Here is a 17,334-nt window from a genome sequence, read left to right as displayed (position 1 = left end):
TTCTTTTTAAATATGGCAGCTGAAATTAATTCTGCCTAAGAAAGTCTGACACTGATAATAAAGGATATCCATACTCTGGACTAGAATACACGATGAATAAGGAAAGCAGCGCAGAGACCGGCATTTCCCCTTTGGATGGGTTAATATCACATGTGGTGGGCTTCCAGTTCTCCCATCTTTCACCAGAGCGGGTCACAAACTGAAAACATGTGAAGGAGCTTAAAGAGTTTTGCTTAGTTTATCTCTCAGAAATCACTGTCTGGGGAAGGATCTATCCCGCTTCTCTCAACGTGCATTAAATGCAGATATCTCTGGATGTGTCTGTCCAAGCCCCACAGGATACACTTGTACACTTTGGCTACTTACTAATATAAATCCAGCATAATCCTTCTGACTTCTTTTTCCTTCAGCACTTACCCTGAAGGTTGCAGAGGAACACAGAGATTCCCCTGGTTGGGGTCATGGGAAGATGGTGCTGCTTTTCACATCCAGACAGTCGAAAAGTTCAATTCTTTGTGAAGTTTTATGAAGACCCAACTTTAGCAGAATACCTCTACTCTTGCACCAGTTGTGCTGAAGTTTGTAGATCAGAGTCCCAATTTCTCACTTTTTGACAGATTTGGATATCTACAGGTTATGGAGCGTGACGCGCTTCACGCCTGGTCACACTTTCTACAAGGTAGTTCTCATAGATGAGACACTACGCATGCCGCCAAATGGATTCTCTGCACAGCACCGTACTACACAGGGCATCTAAATGGGCATGGATCCCCTATGAAAGAGAAAATAAAATTGGGGATGGGATACACATACAGTTGGTTCTCAAAAGGAATCTGTGAGCAGGCTTTTGCCACTTAATCTAACAGCAGTATAATATAGAGCAAGTGAGCCTGATTCAAGGGATGTGTCACTTACTAGGCTGTGTGTTGTAGGTTCAATACAATCAGTGTTCAACCCCTTAATGACCGATACGCCTTTTAAAGGAGGCAGTTAAGGGTACTTATTCCTCAGGGCTGCTTTTTAATGGCGCTGAGAAATAAGGTTATAGCGCCAGAAAATCTCCGGGGTCTCGGCTACCGGGGGTAGCGGAGACCCCTGGCAAGTATGATTTGAGTTGGTTTTTACCAACCCAAGTGTTGCGATCACCATTATTCACCACAAAAAAAAGTCTGATTTCCCATTTATTTCTCTCTCCTATGATATGATCTAGCATACCAGAGAGATGAGGTCCCCCCCTCCAGGTGTCCCTGGACCCTCCGGCTCTGTCCCACAGCGTCTTTTTTTTTTTTAGATCCTATTACAGTGATCAAAATAAAAACAAGTGTAAATCAACTCCCCCTTTATCATTCCCTTAGTTAGGTAAAAAATATAAAATAAAATATGTATTTATTTCCAGTAGGGTTAGGGTTGGGACTAGGGTTAGGGATGAGCTAGGGTTGTGTGAGGGTTATAGTTGGGTATGGGGGTTAGGGTGGTGTTGGAGTTGGGATTAGGGTCAGGGCTAGGGCTGTGTTAGGGTTGGAGTTAGAATTGGGGGTTCCACTGTTTAGGTACATCAGGGGGTCTCCAAACGCGACATGGCACCCGCCATTGATTGAAGCCAATTTCGGGTTCAAAAAGTCAAATGGTGCTCCCTCCCTTCTGAGCCTTGCCATGCGCCTAAACAGTGGCTTTCCCCCACATACTGGGTATCGGTGTGCTCAGGAGAAATTGCACAACAAATTTTGTTGTCTATTTTCTCTTGTTACCTTTGTGAAAAAAAAAAAAAAGTTTGGGTCTAAAGTAAATTTTTTGTGGAAAAAGTAAAATGTTCATGTTTTCCTTCCACATTGCTTTAGTTCTCAAAGCACCTGAAGGGTTAATAAACTTCTTGAATGTGGTTTTGAGCACCTTGAGGGGTGATGTTTTTAGAATGGTGTCACTTTGGTAAAATTTGCCAAATTTCCGTTTTTTTTTCATAAACGCAAGTCATATCAAAGAAATTTTACCACTATCATGAAGTACAATAGGTCACAGAAAAACAATATCAGAATCACCGGGATATGTTTAAGCATTCCAGAGCTATGACTTCATAAAGTGACAGTGGTCAGAATTGTAAAAATTGGCTTGGTATTGAAGTACAAAATTGGACCTGTCACTGAGGGGTTAAATAGCAGAAAATTATCACTGCCTAAGTTTATGTGTACAGCAGTCCAGCTTCAGTGCTGTGAGCGGGGTTATGCGCAGCTCAACATTCAGAGAACTGCTACATCTACAACAGGGATTATATGAAAACTACACCACACAGCCCAGTAAGGGACACATCACTGGAATCGGGGTCTCTGCCACTACATCACACTGCTCTCTGATTATGTAGCAAAACTTGATGACAGATTCCCTTTAAATCACTATTATGTTGCAATCTGGCTCTGCTCACCTCAAATGCTTGTTATAAAGCCATAGTACATCCAGGTACAGGAGCCTTTCCTCTATAATGATAGGAGCTTACAGGCTCAGTTGACAGTCTAATGTGTATGACGGTTTCCTAACTGCCCGCCACCACCACCGGTGTCAGGGAAGATAAGGACCCAACAAGTCTGATTTCATACAGCGAAAAATTTTGTTTGCCACCAGAAATGACAGAGCTGCTCTTTCAGAGAACACAGGAGTGTTCGGCACATGTATGGGAGAGTCAGGAGATATCACTGCCCGCTGTCCAATCGCCGGCACCATCATTCTGCCATCATGCATCTGTAGTGTATGATTACCTACAGTGTAATCTATCTTAAGAAACAGAAACATTGTTCTTGGGGGAAGACATTGGAGCCTCTTGATCAAAGGGAGTCTAAAAAAAATTATAAGATCACTGTCTTGTTAAAGCTGCACCCATCTGTACATTGGGCACTATTTGCATGTAAATGACCAAGCTGATGAACTTTATAGCTAACAATTACTGCAGGGTTGTTAAAGAGACGTAAGGCGTATACTCTAATGGATGCCAATGGGTCCTTGTGGAGACAATGGGGGAATCAGTGGGTGCTATAGTTTGCTAGCCCGAAAACACATGGCCCAGGGCTCATCCCACCGAACGTCCTCTCTCCTTTTCCTGTGGGCATACTACTACTCTGGCAACACAGGGTGAGTATAAAACAGCATGGCAATATTTCATAGAACCACAAAAAAGACAAATGACACATGGAACAGTCGCAGCAAAATACCCAAGATGGTGCAAACTTACAGCGTCTCACCCTTCCACTGACTCACCTGGATAAGAGGAGCTGTGACTTCAGAGCTTCCAGGGCCAACTACTCCCACCTGTGACATGCACAGAGAGGAGGTAACGACAAGCTTAGGAAGCCGACAGTCCATTAAGGTACAAGGCCAGGTGACTGAAGGGTCACAATCTGGCTTCTCCGAACATATCTATGGAGCCAGATGACTGGTGGGTCCCTATCCTGGCTTTCCCAAACGCATCCATCTGACTCTTGTGACCAGTGGGTCCAAATACTGACTACTCCAAATGTTTCCATGGGTTCAGGGATGATCATTGGAGTTTTTTCAGCTGGAGTCCTGGTCCCTAAGCTGACATCCTATAGAATGTCAAATCTGTTCTTGTGATGGAGCCATGGTGTCTTGGCTGCTGCCTTGTAGACTGTTCCTGGCTGTGGTTTTGTAAAGAGTCTCTGGTTCTTTGGATCTCTCGAATATATTGTTACAGAGGCATATCCCCTTTTTATAGTTCACAACTACTGTCCATCAAACCATAATCCACAGAACAAGGAGAAGGGGTGATAAAGTTAACCTGCATTGTTTGATTATTAATAGTTTATCCTTCAATGTTTGCAAATCAACAAACTGCATGGCCTAGTATAATGTGTAATCAACATATCAGCAAACATCATTGTTCAGTGACCCTGCATCCTTGTTTTGCAAAGATAATAGTTCAATAAACTGTAGGAGCTGATATAAGGGGTTAATAATCATTCGTCAATTTACAAATATCAATCCAACCTACAAGAAGAGTCAGCATAAACAAAACAGTCTATGCCACCTGGCTTACTGAAAATATATGTCTGGATTATTAAGATTAAATGCGGTGTCGTCACAGCCTTTTTTTTTTTTTTTTTTTACTCTTTATGTCCTCAGCTGTATGTGTCTACAAAAGCTAGAGTTCGAAACCTATGGACCTAGATAAAAATATACATAAATGAGATGCAAATAGTTACTTTTTTAATTTAATTCAATTAATGGCGGCACCGAATCGGTCAGGTGACAGTCACTACACACGGTGTCCAGCTGTTTCACTTCTATTCCCATACTTATGATAGGAGTTATCTGTGTTGGCAGGTGACCACAGAAATGTGTGAAGGAGGCTGGGTGACTGCTTATTTTAACTCTCGAGGTTGCAGAGGAGGCAGACTTGGCTATTAAATTATCAGCCAGGCCCCTTATCAAATTATTTTTTTAATTCACTTAGGGTAGGTGCCCCCAATGTCAGGTCCAATGACATACTGGTCCACTAATTTTAATTCTTGGTCGTTGTGACAGAGAAGGATGGCTTAGCTAGATCATCAGTCTTGCACAGCTATGGGTGTATGCCCAGACAGGAAACTCTGTCCTGTATGGAGCACAGGATGAGAAGCCAAGTGAGCCAAACGCTGGATAAATCAGCTACGAGGCAGTCTAAGCACCTAGCTGAACAAACTAAAGCAGCAAAATATATAAAACTAATGGCAGCTCATTTATTTAGTGGTAGATAGCAGACATATAAGTGATTACTGTACAGTTATTTATTTATATAGCACCATTGATTCCATGGTGCTGTACATGAGAAGGGGTTATAGGCAAAATTACAGATATCACTTACAGTAAACAAACTAACAATGACAGACTGATACAGAGGGGCGAGGAGAGTTATAGATGGTGACTTACCGCTGACATTCTTTCTGACGGAATAGTTCACTTTTCATGTCTTTTCCATCTGGCCCAGACCGACATGACAACTTCTCCAGCCAGGACTCGTCTGCAGAGAATACAACAAAGACACATCTGACTTATCACATTTCCAGCACCGGCCCCATCTAGCTCCAACCTGCACAAACTCCTCATCCTGCCGATACCCCAAAAGTGAGCCACTGCTGCCGCATTTGTCCCTAATACTGCACCTACTGTGTGGTACAAAAACCGTGCTCCTCTTAGTAGCCCACATTGTAAAGGACACCACGGTGGTGGCATTACTAAGTATAATGCCTTATATGTGCCTACTAGATGGTAAAATTGATCCCTAGAATATAGTAATGCCCTGTGCAAGTGTCCTAGAAAACAGTGCAGACATTTTGCCCTAGAAATTAATAATGCCCAAATGAACCTTTGACAGTCACATTACTGAGTGACCCACTAATACTTCAGTACCTTTTTAACATATAATAATGTCCCGAGTTCCCCATGTAAAACTCCTCTATACACTGTATGTTGGCCCACAGCTCCTCTATACACAGTACAATGCACCGACAGCTCCTCTATATACAGTACAATGCACCCACAGCTCCCCTATATACAGTACAATGCACCCACAGCTCCCCTATACACAGTACAATGAACCCACAGCTCCCCTATACACATGATATCCCCACTGCTCTACGTATACACATAATGAACTCCACAATAGTCCTCACAATGTATGATGGCACCCAAACTGTACAAAAGCCCCGACACTGTATAATGGCCCAAAGTAGTTTCCACCCTGTATGAGGGCTTACCACGGTAGCCCTAAAACTGAATAATGGCCCCCACAGTCACTCACTCACACTACATCATGACCCCTACATTAGGTCTTACACTGTATAATGGCCCCCATAGTAGTCACCACAACGCATGATGGCCCCCACGGTAGACCCCCAAACTTTACAATGGCTCCCACATTAGCTCCCATGCTGTATAATGGCCCCGACACTATGGCAGGCCCACACTGTATGATGACCCCCACAGTAGTCCCTACAATGTATGAGGTGAATCCCTCACAACAGCAACCCAACATTGTATGAGGCCCCCTCCCACAGAAGTCTCTACCCTGTATGAGGGTCTCCCATATTATGCCCCCACATTCACATCACATGTTTTAATTAAAGTAACAAACAACATATACTTGCCTAATTCAGGACTCTGACGACTCAATCTGCAAAGCACCAGCGCATCCTCTGGACATGAGTCCCGGCTCAGCGAGATCACAGCGCCTGGGCTGCCATCCTGTCCGCGGTGAAGCTTCAGTACCTGTATTACCCTGCTGTGCTGTAGACCACAGGCTTAAAGTGATCTGTGGTCTACAGAACGGAGAGTGGTAGTTCAGGGGGATCATGTCTTACTGCCTTACAGCACAGCATAATGTGCTATTCCCATCTCCAAGATCCTATCCCAATATGTAGTAGGTGTAAAAATTATAATATTAGCAAATATCTCCAATTAGAAATGTAGTATAGTTTTTATTCACTATGTCTCTTTTCTCATGTGCAGGCATTGCAGCACCTTAGGTATCCATGGTTACGTCCACTGATAAAGTTAGCTACTTGCTAGTGGTCGTAACCTTGGATACCCAAAGGTCCTGCAAGGAAATAGACATAGCTAATAAATGAAACTATACATTTCTAATTGGAGGTATTTGCTACTATTGTTATTACACTGACTGCGTATTGGGATAGGATCCTGGAGATGGTGGGCCCCTCTGAATGCAAGACCTGGGCCAACTACACTCCACAGTAGCTAAGCTACTGATCCAAACCTCATGAAGTTCATGGCAAAAAAAAAGTATTTTATTCTTTTGACAAATTAAGATTCTCATTTTTTTGCTTTGATGGAGCATTAGCGGATGAGAACATTATGTAAGTAAATCTCATAACAGTGAAAGATGAGTTCCGGAATGACAATCCAACAAAACATGTAAGGTGTGACAGCTATAACCAAAACATTGTAGTGCCAAACTACGCCCAATTTTGCCTATAACAATGAAAGTTCCACACTGCACCTGTAAAAGGAAAAAAAAGGGCATCCGACTGGTCATCCATTCACTCGAGACCATGAGACAAGACCGGGTTCGTGAAACTTATTTCCTCCAACAAGCACCTATAAATTTAATAACTATTGCATGGCCGGTTAATGATGTGGCGTGCATGCTAGATATTCCATCAGGTGAACCCTTTAGAGGTCAGGGACAAATCCAGCTTCCCCTCCTCTTCTGTCCCACAAGTGGTTTTCATTTTGAATAACCAGAGGTTAGAAAAACAAAAAGAAAAGCAAAGAACAGCCAGGAACCACATGATTAATCTGCTCAATCTCAAGAGGACATTCCACATTTAAGGGACAGGCAGAGAACAAGTCATTCGGAAGAAGGATGCAGATTCCTATTTGTGCTCTGACTTTTAAAAGAAACTTTTTATCCTTTGGGATCAAGCATTTTTCATTAGAAGTTTATACACATCCACAATGCAACGTATGTGACAAAGATACAATGTGACGGGAGCAGAATTACAATAAGATGGATGAAAAAAAATAAATTAAAAAATCAAAGCTCATGAAGACCTGGAATATCGTGATCATGTCCTCAGAACGCAATTATACCAAACTTCCTTTCTTTTTTTACACTGGACTACGTTGTGATGGAAAACCTAGATTCCTAAAGAGGACTCCTATATGGCTTTACCTAAACAAGAAAAAAAAACCTCAAACACAAAACCACAGGATACATTTACTACAAACGTAATGGATGGTTCTACAAGGGTCATCCAAAAGTGATCTATTCACCCAAGAGTTCTGTATTTCACAAATAAAGACACACACTCATTAGAGTCTATGGGGCTGGTAACCTGTCCATGTATTTTTGTGGACTGAACACATGGAAGCTTTTCTGATTTTCATCAAACTCGACAATTAAAATCTACGGGTCGAGTACAGAAAACCTCCATCACTTTTTTTTTTGCATAAGAGAAAAACGTAATGAAACCAGTTAAGGTCTATAGAGCAGACCCATAAGAATCCAAATCGGAAAGCATGTATATACACACACACTGTATAGTAAGCATAGTTAGAATATATTCCACTACAGATATCACCTACTAAACAAATATCTAAAAAAAAAATAAAAAAATAAACCCAAATGTTTGTGTGAAATGAAGAATTCAGAGAATTTCCACTTGCAATCTGAAATGAACTATGTGACCTAAATACATATAACAGATGAGTATTCGAGATTTAAAAAAAAAACAAACAAAAAAAAAAAAATACAAGCATATTTTAAAACACAACCTGTATAAATCATTAAGTAGAATCTCTGACCTGATGAGACTGGTGTACTTGCCTTGAAAATTCATGTTACAATGCATTAAACTGAGCATTTTAGGACGTCCAAATGTATTCAGTTTCCACCCACTCACCCAGCTGCAGCTTATACTTAGCACTACGAGATCTCAGCAGGGAGGAGGGACACTGAGGATCTCAAAATCAGGCTAGGAGGGCACTGTTCATCATCCGATTTGTCAGTTTAAACCTCTCCCAGTACTCTGTACTTGCCTATCTAAGAGCAGGGGGAGGGTCTCAAGTTTGACTATGCACCCCCCCTAATCCGATGGATCGGCCAAGAGCAGGGGGAGTGGCTCAGACTACCATTTTGCATACAGGAAACTTTACATACATGAAGTTTTGAAAATCAGAATAACAGCGGCAGGAAGGTTAAAAAGGAGATCACCAAGAATCTAAACCCACCATTATGCACTTATTGTGATTTTTTTATATAGAGAGGTAAAAAGTTTCTTTAACCTGGATCCTTTACTAAATTATCGAGGAATCAGTTTTAGCAAATACATCTTTATTGGGGGCTATCTCCTGGTATCCAAATGACAAATCTGGATGTCAGAGTACATAATGAAGGAGAAAAGCAGATTTACAATAGATTTAATAAACTATTTATTACTGAATGACTAAACAAAAAAGGTTAAAGACAAACTTTTATTTAACAAATTATATTAAGAATACACACTAATATCACAAGAAGAAAAAATCCCCTTCTTAAAATACAGGGTGTCCTGTTAAATAAATATAAAATATTTGTATACATAAACTGCACACTTCCAAGAAAGCCTAACAAAAAATGCATAGAACAGAACATTTCTGGACAGATTTCCTTGAATTTGTTTTCCGGCACTATAAAATTGGCTCGTTTCACAGCACATATATAGAGGAGTAGCGATTGCACAGGATGCTGGGCGACCATAGGGTTTGGCTTTCTAAACACCACCTATGGCCAGAGGTGGGACGGTTTCTGGAAGAAAGTAACTGTTTTTTCTAATCCTGCACAATCCATTTTTCTAAGTCTAAATATCAATCATTTGTTCTTTTGCCCGTAGCATTAAAGAGTAACGATTCTCCATGCAAAGCTAAATTATGCATTTTTTTATGATTTACTTGATTCTCTTACTTTGCTTCTTTATCTCCCAAACATTATGTTGCAGTGCCCATTTCATGCTTCTTTAGAAGCTGCTTTCAACTGCTGCCTGCTTTCAACTGCTGCAAAGCCAAAAAGATCCATACTCTGTTTACATTGGATAGGAATTTCCCAGTACAAGTACTGGATTGGAGAGCAGAGGGGTTTAGCGAGGGAAAGTCCGAAAAGACGGATTAGAAAGAATGTAAGATCTTGGTAGAGCAGCAATTGAAAGCAGCTCCTAAAGGAGCCTGAACGGACAAGTGTAAAACACTGTGGTAGAATGGTGAGAATGGTTTGTGAGAAAAGGAAGCAAAACAAGGCAATGAAGTATTACAAAAAACTTATATCTTTGAAGTCCCAGGAACATTAATTTAAAAAGAAAAATAAAAGATCAGTTACTCTTTCATGAATTCTGACAAGAAATTAAAAAAAAAAAAAAAAAACATTCTGCATTTCTGAATTTAGTCTATGGTGCAAAGGCTAAAGGAAAAAATTTGGGGCAAATTTTTTTCCGCAGTGTATCTGTATCTCTTATATCACTCTTCATATTTATCACCTTTGAATATTTGATTTGGGAGATATGCTCTCATAGTAGACTACAGAGCATAAAAAGAAAGAGACATTATTCCATTCAGGCTCTGTTCACACTGCATTTCTTTAGTGCGTTCTGAGGTTTAATCGGATTCCCCCTTAAAACTGGGACTCACACGGAAGCCACAGACCGGGCCATAAACCGCAATGATGCGGAGTTCAAACTGAACTCAATTTGTGTTTTTTCTTACAGTGTTTGTAGGTTCAGACGGGCATGGAAAAGCAGTGTTGTCGCGGTCCATGACCCTGACGAGGGTTCATCGGAGTCCTGTCCAAGTCCCATTTTTAGGGAGATTCAAGCAGAACCCCTGAACGCCCGTCAGAAATGTGGTGTGAACAGGACTTATCAAACAACATACTAAGAGAAAAGTCGACAATCACATTTTTGAGGTTCCCCGAAGCAGCCACTGTCCCCATCAAAAGGCCACAAATTAAGTTTGGTGTTAAAGTGCAATAAGTAGAGGATCATACACACTTGGAACCAATTCAATGGAGGCGGCTCTACTGGGAGAAAGGACACGCAGAGCTCAGTAGTACTGACACTGTATAGAGCAAGGATGGAAAAATGGAGTCTGTAGGGCGAGTACTGGATGGACACATACAGTCCCTAAACTCAATTAAAGCAAAATCTATTGCATACCAGTTAGATCGTACGAAAAAAAAGAAATTACGGGCACTCCAAAGGCTACATATACCAATAGATCCAAAAGGATAAGAGGACTCAAAGTGGTTTCTCACAGCAATTTACCCTCAAAAGCGTTCCCTTTTCACCGGATTTATCGCATAGAGGGGTACAGCGACTATCTTCCATCTCTACAAAGTTCATATACTTATCAGAATACTGTAGACTGTACAGCCAAGTACAAATGAACCTGGGTTCTTCAATAATTGCATGGATGTAAACTTCGCAGAAACAATGGCAATCAGATTGTTATTGTCAAGTATCTCTTGAGCTGCTCACAACTCTGCAGTCTCCTTACTTCTTGGTTCCGGCAGTGCGGGCTCTGCACCTTAAGTGATCGTTCTGGTGAATAGCACAGCTATAGTAATAGTATAACTATAAAGTTCAGCACTAGTTTTGCTGTAACATACTCAGGTATTAGTGGTTTGTTCTGGAGTGTACACTTAATATATATATATATATATATATATATATATATATATATATATATATATATATATATATATATATTAGATAGAGAGAAAGAAAGAGAAAGAAAAGGAGAGAGAGATAGATATAACAGTGCACTTGAAAATGCACATGGCTCTGGCAGTGATAGCAATGATGGTTGGGGCCGGGGAGTTATGGTCACACAGAACTGATAAGAGCAGCTTGTCAGGAGATGACAGGGAGGCAGGGGGAAAGCGAGCAGCTAACTTGTATAGAAATGAATGGGCTGTAGAAAGATGGATAGTATGTTAAGAGTCAACTCCTCTCCTGAAATGTAACTACGGCGCACACTTGGCCAGCGTTTGGCAGGCAAGAGTGGTCAAGCTTCATAGACACAAGCTGTACAGTAAAATAAAAGCTCTCCCTGCAGGAGAATGACAGCAGATAGAAAAAGCAAGTTTCAAACTTATTTACATGCTGTCTAATTAAAGCAACTTAATAATTTGAGAATACTTTTAAAAAATATTGTTTGTAAACCAATAGTTCTCCGGAGTCATGGTCCTTAAGACTTGGTCACAGACCCTACATAAACAGTAGAAAGAGTTTTACAATCAGGAGGACAAAACGATTTTCAGTCAGATGCTTGGAAGTAAAGACCAGCACCAGAGCAAGACCTGTGGGGATCGGTGGAGGTGGGTATCTTTTAAAAAAAAAATTAATATTTTTAACAGTTTTATTGGCTGGAAACCCCGTTGACATTATTTAAAAAAAAAAAAAATCACACGGATATACCTATCTTTTACTGCACGGACATCTTAAATTATAGAAACTATAGGTATTAATAAGTGCGCATAAGCCAACAACAATTTATATAAAGTTTCAGAAGTTTTTTAAATTAGGAAACCCCTTTACTTGCCAATTTACTTTTAAAATAGACCCTCCAAAATCTTCATTGCTGATGGGACAACAACCAGTTAAACTAGAGGGACCAAACTCCGCTTGTTCATTATCTTCCTTTTTTTGAAATTACGGAATACACTTTTCTTTTTTTTTCCTACAGTCCATTTAATATTTAATTAAGAGTCCGGCTCTCGCACAATATTGTATTACAGCCTGCAGAATTGCCTCCCATAAACCTCCAGCATTTTTAATTTAGAAGAATAATTACAAGAAATCTGGTGGTTATGAAATGTATCCTGTATGTATCTTACACAAAAAGAATTCTAAACACCCCCGAAGAGTATCGGGCTTATGCCATCTGTCTAGCATCTAATCTGATCTCCACTTCAGAAAAGCAGAAATCGCCCTCGTTTGTGCTTTTGCTTTATACACAGAGGTCATTTGTGCTGAATGGGGCAAGTGGAGGTGAGCGGAGTTACGTTAAAAATTAATTGAAGTTGTGAAAATAAATTAGTTTTTCATATTGCCTGCCGATGTTGATGTTTTTGTGCTGTTAAAGGCATTGGCCACTTTGTAGCTAAAGACCAAAAAAAGGAAATAAACTCTGTCATGCTAAAGGTAGAAGAACGCAAAATCATCTGTGCAACATGTGAACAGACACGGCCATTTCTGCATGCACACCATGAAAAACGGTGGTGGCCACATATCTCCATCTGACTACTTTATTGGATACCTCCTTTCTGCACGTTCACAGATGCAGGTGGTCGTTGCTGCATGTGGCGACAGACTAGGAAGAGCCATGGGAATCTATCCCTTGAATATCAAGAATGGATTTTTTGAGAAGGAGAAATCGCCCCATCCATTATTTAGATGGTGCCTAGACTGAGGTTTTTACTAGCACAGGGAGGGAATTAATATTTTGGTACTTTCAGGCCATCACAGTTTTTTTTGCCTTTTATCATTCTGGTCTATAAAAGTAGACAGCCCATTTAAAGGTAATCGGTCATCAGATTTTTGTCACTTAACCTGAGAACAGCATGATTTAGTTTGACATATCACGTACTGGGCTGCATGCTGTAATTTTGATTAAAAAAAAACAAACACTATTTTATCAGCAGATTATCACTAGAGGACTAGTAAACCAGCTGCCAGGTAGTCCTCTACATTCATGAGTTGTGTTTAACCCCGCCCCCATGATTGATTGGCTGCTTTCTGCCTAGACACAGAAAACCACCAATCAGATGTGTGGGCGGGGTTATATAGAGCTCAGCTTTCAGAGAACTGCTAGATCTGCAGCAGAGAAAGCAGTGATTTAAAAAAAAAAAAAAATGCAACAAGCAGCCCAGTAAGACACATCCCTGGAATCAGTGATCCCCTATAAGTTATGGGGTCTCAATTGGTCCAATCTGACAGGTGCGCGGCCCACTGGGGGACAGATCTGGTCAATATAGAGTGAGATTTGCCCAACCTATGGTGGTCCACCACACAATGGCAATCCAAAGTTCTCTATTAAAGGGTTTTTTCATCACAGAACTTTAGGACATACCCATACGATAGATGTAAATCCCATCTCTCTCCAATACAGGGGTCCTTCTGGTCTCTCGATCTAACTCTTGCAGTGATAAGAGGTAGTTGTGCATACGCACATGCTCAGGAGTTTTCAGGACCCCCACAAAATTCAATGGAGAGAGCAGAGCATGTGCAGACACAGAGAATGGGGGGGACCCTCCTTATGGAGATAAGTGATCGTCCCACGGATGGAAATAAGATGTCCTGTGGAAATGTCTGTAGACACATCTCTTTAACATACATGTTTTACAGATATGGGAAAAGTATTTAACCCCTTCTAATTCTTCATTTAGCGACCCTAAAGAGTAACTGGACTTCCAAGGTTTTGATTGGTGGAGATCCTTGTGCCGAGACCTCCTGCATCGCTTGCGGAAACAAAAGGAATGTTCTGCTCTACTCGAGAAGATGAGCTCACAGATATTCCATTGAGGAAGTTTTCTGCTGTCCTCACCTTCTAGGAGCTTCCACTCAATTATTTCAGCGATTGTGGGGGGTCTCTGTACTCGGAACCCCACCGATCAAAATTTCTCGTGTGTCTCTATGTTTTGTCACTTTTTCCCCCCCTCTTTTTAAGACTTCACTCTTTGGGCTTATGTATGTAACAATCTCTACATAAAATCTGCTTAGATCTTCCCTTAAAATTCTGCACAGTTTTTCCACGCTCTGACTTCTGGCATGTAACTGGGAGGACAAGCTCCGCATGTCCTAGCCCCAAAGGAGGGTACCAACACAAGCCAGCCTGAATTTGCCAGGGTATGTAGACCCACGGAAAGGATGACTACCAGCCCAGCTGGACGAGAGCCGAGCTGCAGCTTGCCTGTGCCTCTTAATAAATCTGACGCAGCTTTCAGCGGGTGTGAATTGACGCCAACAATTTCTGGCATAAAATAAAATAATGCTGCCGCCCATTGGGGTCCATCATGCCCTCTCCCACTCAACCACAATCACTTTGCCAGACAATTTATGAAAAGTTACAGTGTAAGTGTGGGGTGCCCCACAATGGGGACTTTTTAAGGTGTAAAAAAAAAAAAAAAAAGATGGCAATGCCTTTGCTAAATTCCCCTATGACTGCTGCAGATAAATGGATAAACAGCATGTAGCAATATGGAAACTATCCACAGCATAGGTGATAAATGTGATAAATGCCTGATCAGGGGTGATCAGACCCCCCACTAATTAAGGGAAAGGGGGTGCTCCATGTGAATGGAGTGACAGTGTGCATTTGTAAGCACAGATCCCTTCACAGCCTGTGGGAGCGGTGTTCATACACACGGCCTACTCCTCCATTCACTTCCCCCCTGTTACGGATCAATCGGACCTCAACCAATCATACATTTATTGGATTTTTTATAAATGTTTATGGGATAACCTCTTTAAAGACATGCATGTTTTATGTCATAGGGGGTTGTCCAAAACTAAAAAAAACAAACAAAAAAAACAGCATTTTTCCCCCCAGAAATAGTGCCACTGCTGTCCATGTCAGGTATTGCAACTCAGCCCAAATTGAGTCAGTGGGGCCGAGTTGTCATACCAAAGTCCACAATATCCTAGAGTAAAGCCGTTTCTATTTATAAAAAAAAAAAACCCAAAAACCCCCCTTTTTTTTTCTAACTTTTTGCCTTCCTTTTGGCCAAGGATGTATGATCATGGGATCTTCACGCTGCCAAGCACTATGCACTTAATGTAAGCGTCAGCTTCCCTTATATCACATATGGTATAGGAAGAAAGTGCGTTTTGGACAAAGCGATGGCGTAACGTTACATGCCGCCATCCCGGACTGCTCATGGATATCGCATCTACAGAGACTGGAAGTGTGCAGACCAACTTAGCAGCGGTTAACACTGGCGAGCGCAGAGCTGCGGAGCTCAGCGTGGATAGAACAACTCAACATGGGGTTGTTGGTTTTTTTTCGTTTTCAGTCGCTAGATTTACAAAATACCAATACAAAAAAAAACAACCTGTTAGAAAAAAAAAATCCACCAACTCTTCATGACTGCCACTTTGGCAGGGCAGGGGTTAGAAGTTTTGGTTAGCAGCAATGGGTTCTGCTCAGTAGTACTTGTGCGCGCCAACTGCATTAGGCCATCTTCCCATATCTCACGGCGGGGGCATCTGTTGGCAACGGGCAGGACTGGGGGGCAGGCGGGCGGCAGCGCTCTGTTCTGTTCTGAAGCTGTAGTCATACTGTGGGAAGACAAAAGCGGAAAAGGTTGTCAGAGGGTTATTATTCATACAGATTACCCGCTAACGGGCGGATACAGCGAGCGCATTTCATTTTGTGTAGTAAAGATAGCACTGCCATCTTGTGGCCAAAGAGAAAATTGCTACACATCACCAAATGAGTATCTTATAAACTCACAAGCAAGTATACGTGGAGAAGACATCATAGGTCTTTCATCTCCCAAGTCCTAGCTAAGAACGGAGCCTGCTGGGAACATAACCAGCTCCCAACAACTGGCCAGCTCTGATCAAATTAATTTAACCTCTTAAATGCTACTGTGAAGTGTGTAACAGCTGTAGTCACATGGCGGATGTCCCTTCTGATGGCCATCAGTACCCCACGGAATGTGATCCTGGAGGTGCCGATCATTTGCCAAGCAACTGGTGGCCTCCAAAGGCTCCATGTCAGCCATCAAAGACTGGACTTCATAGGAAATCAATTTCTCAATATATTGCAATACTATCGATTGCAGGTTCGCGTTCCCAAGAAGATCGAACGATAAACCCCCCCCCAACTTTTTTTTTTTTTAAGCTGCTAGAGTATAAAAAATTATAAGATTGGCATCACTGACCTAGAGAATTATGTTTGTTCTTTGTGCTGTTAAAATAACCTAAGTAAAAACAGATCCCCAAAACAATGGCAGAAATAAGAGGGGAAGGAGGGGGGAATCATCATTACTTTGATTTTTTTTTTTTTTCATATTTTCAGTACATGATAAAAATGAGTGGGGTCAGTTAAAACTACAACTCGTCTCGCAGCAAACAAGCCCTGGTACGGAAATGGAAACGTTTACGGAAAGGTAAAAAGGGAAGGAAAATAGGAAAGCACAAAAAAGTGAAAATTCACCTTGTCCTTAAGGAGTTAAAGTGATCAGTGAAGTATGGAGTCTTTACGGGCCATCGGCTGGGCAGACTCTGCTTTACACTGTATGGGAATATTTTAAGTATTTATACTGTAGTAAGGTTTGACATGTTTTTTCTTTTTTTTTTTCCTGCGCCTTCTTTCTACACTGATGAGGGGCAAACTACCTGAAACAGGCTTCCTGTAAAGGAGTTTCTGGTTTATTTATCGCAGGTCATATAGCAAGGGTCGGACATTGACTTATAGGGCGGTTACCTCTCCTAGATGGTACTAGGAGGTAAAGTGCTGCTCATCTCTTAGTGCAGGAGATCTCATCGATGTCTTTCGCAAAAAGTTCCTTCTCATGAGCAGTCAACCATTTGACAATGATCCCAAACACACAGCCAAGGAAACGCTCAGTTGGTTTCAGAGAAAAAAAATAAAGCTGCTAGAATGGCCGAGCCGATCACCGGACCTGAATCCAATAGAAAATGTATGGAAGGAACTAAAGCTGAGTTCATAGAAGGAACCCAAGGGACCTTCAGGATGTGAAGAGTATTTGTGTGGAAGAATGGGACAAAATCACACCTGAGCAATGCCTGTGACTAGTTTCTCTATACAGGAGGAGTCTTGAAGCTCCATCAACAACAA

At 41.4% G+C, this 17,334-nt stretch overlaps 1 protein-coding gene across 9 annotated transcripts in view; it reads right to left on the bottom strand.

The window, feature by feature from the left end:
• Positions 1–11,923: 11,923 nt before the first annotated feature.
• The window catches only part of MVB12B (multivesicular body subunit 12B), a 165,910-nt gene continuing 160,499 nt past the window's right edge, over positions 11,924–17,334 (bottom strand). For all 9 annotated transcript variants that reach the window (XM_077283634.1, XM_077283633.1, XM_077283631.1 and 6 more), the window contains one exon: positions 11,924–15,806. In XM_077283634.1, the coding sequence (XP_077139749.1) occupies positions 15,720–15,806 (87 nt within the window). In that variant the 3' untranslated portion in view covers positions 11,924–15,719. The remainder of the gene's footprint in view (positions 15,807–17,334) is intronic.

The sequence above is a fragment of the Ranitomeya variabilis genome, chromosome 2, assembly GCF_051348905.1.
Source record: "Ranitomeya variabilis isolate aRanVar5 chromosome 2, aRanVar5.hap1, whole genome shotgun sequence".
In the NCBI taxonomy this organism is placed as follows: Eukaryota; Metazoa; Chordata; class Amphibia; order Anura; family Dendrobatidae; genus Ranitomeya; species Ranitomeya variabilis.
This window is presented reverse-complemented; position numbering and strand designations above follow the sequence as displayed.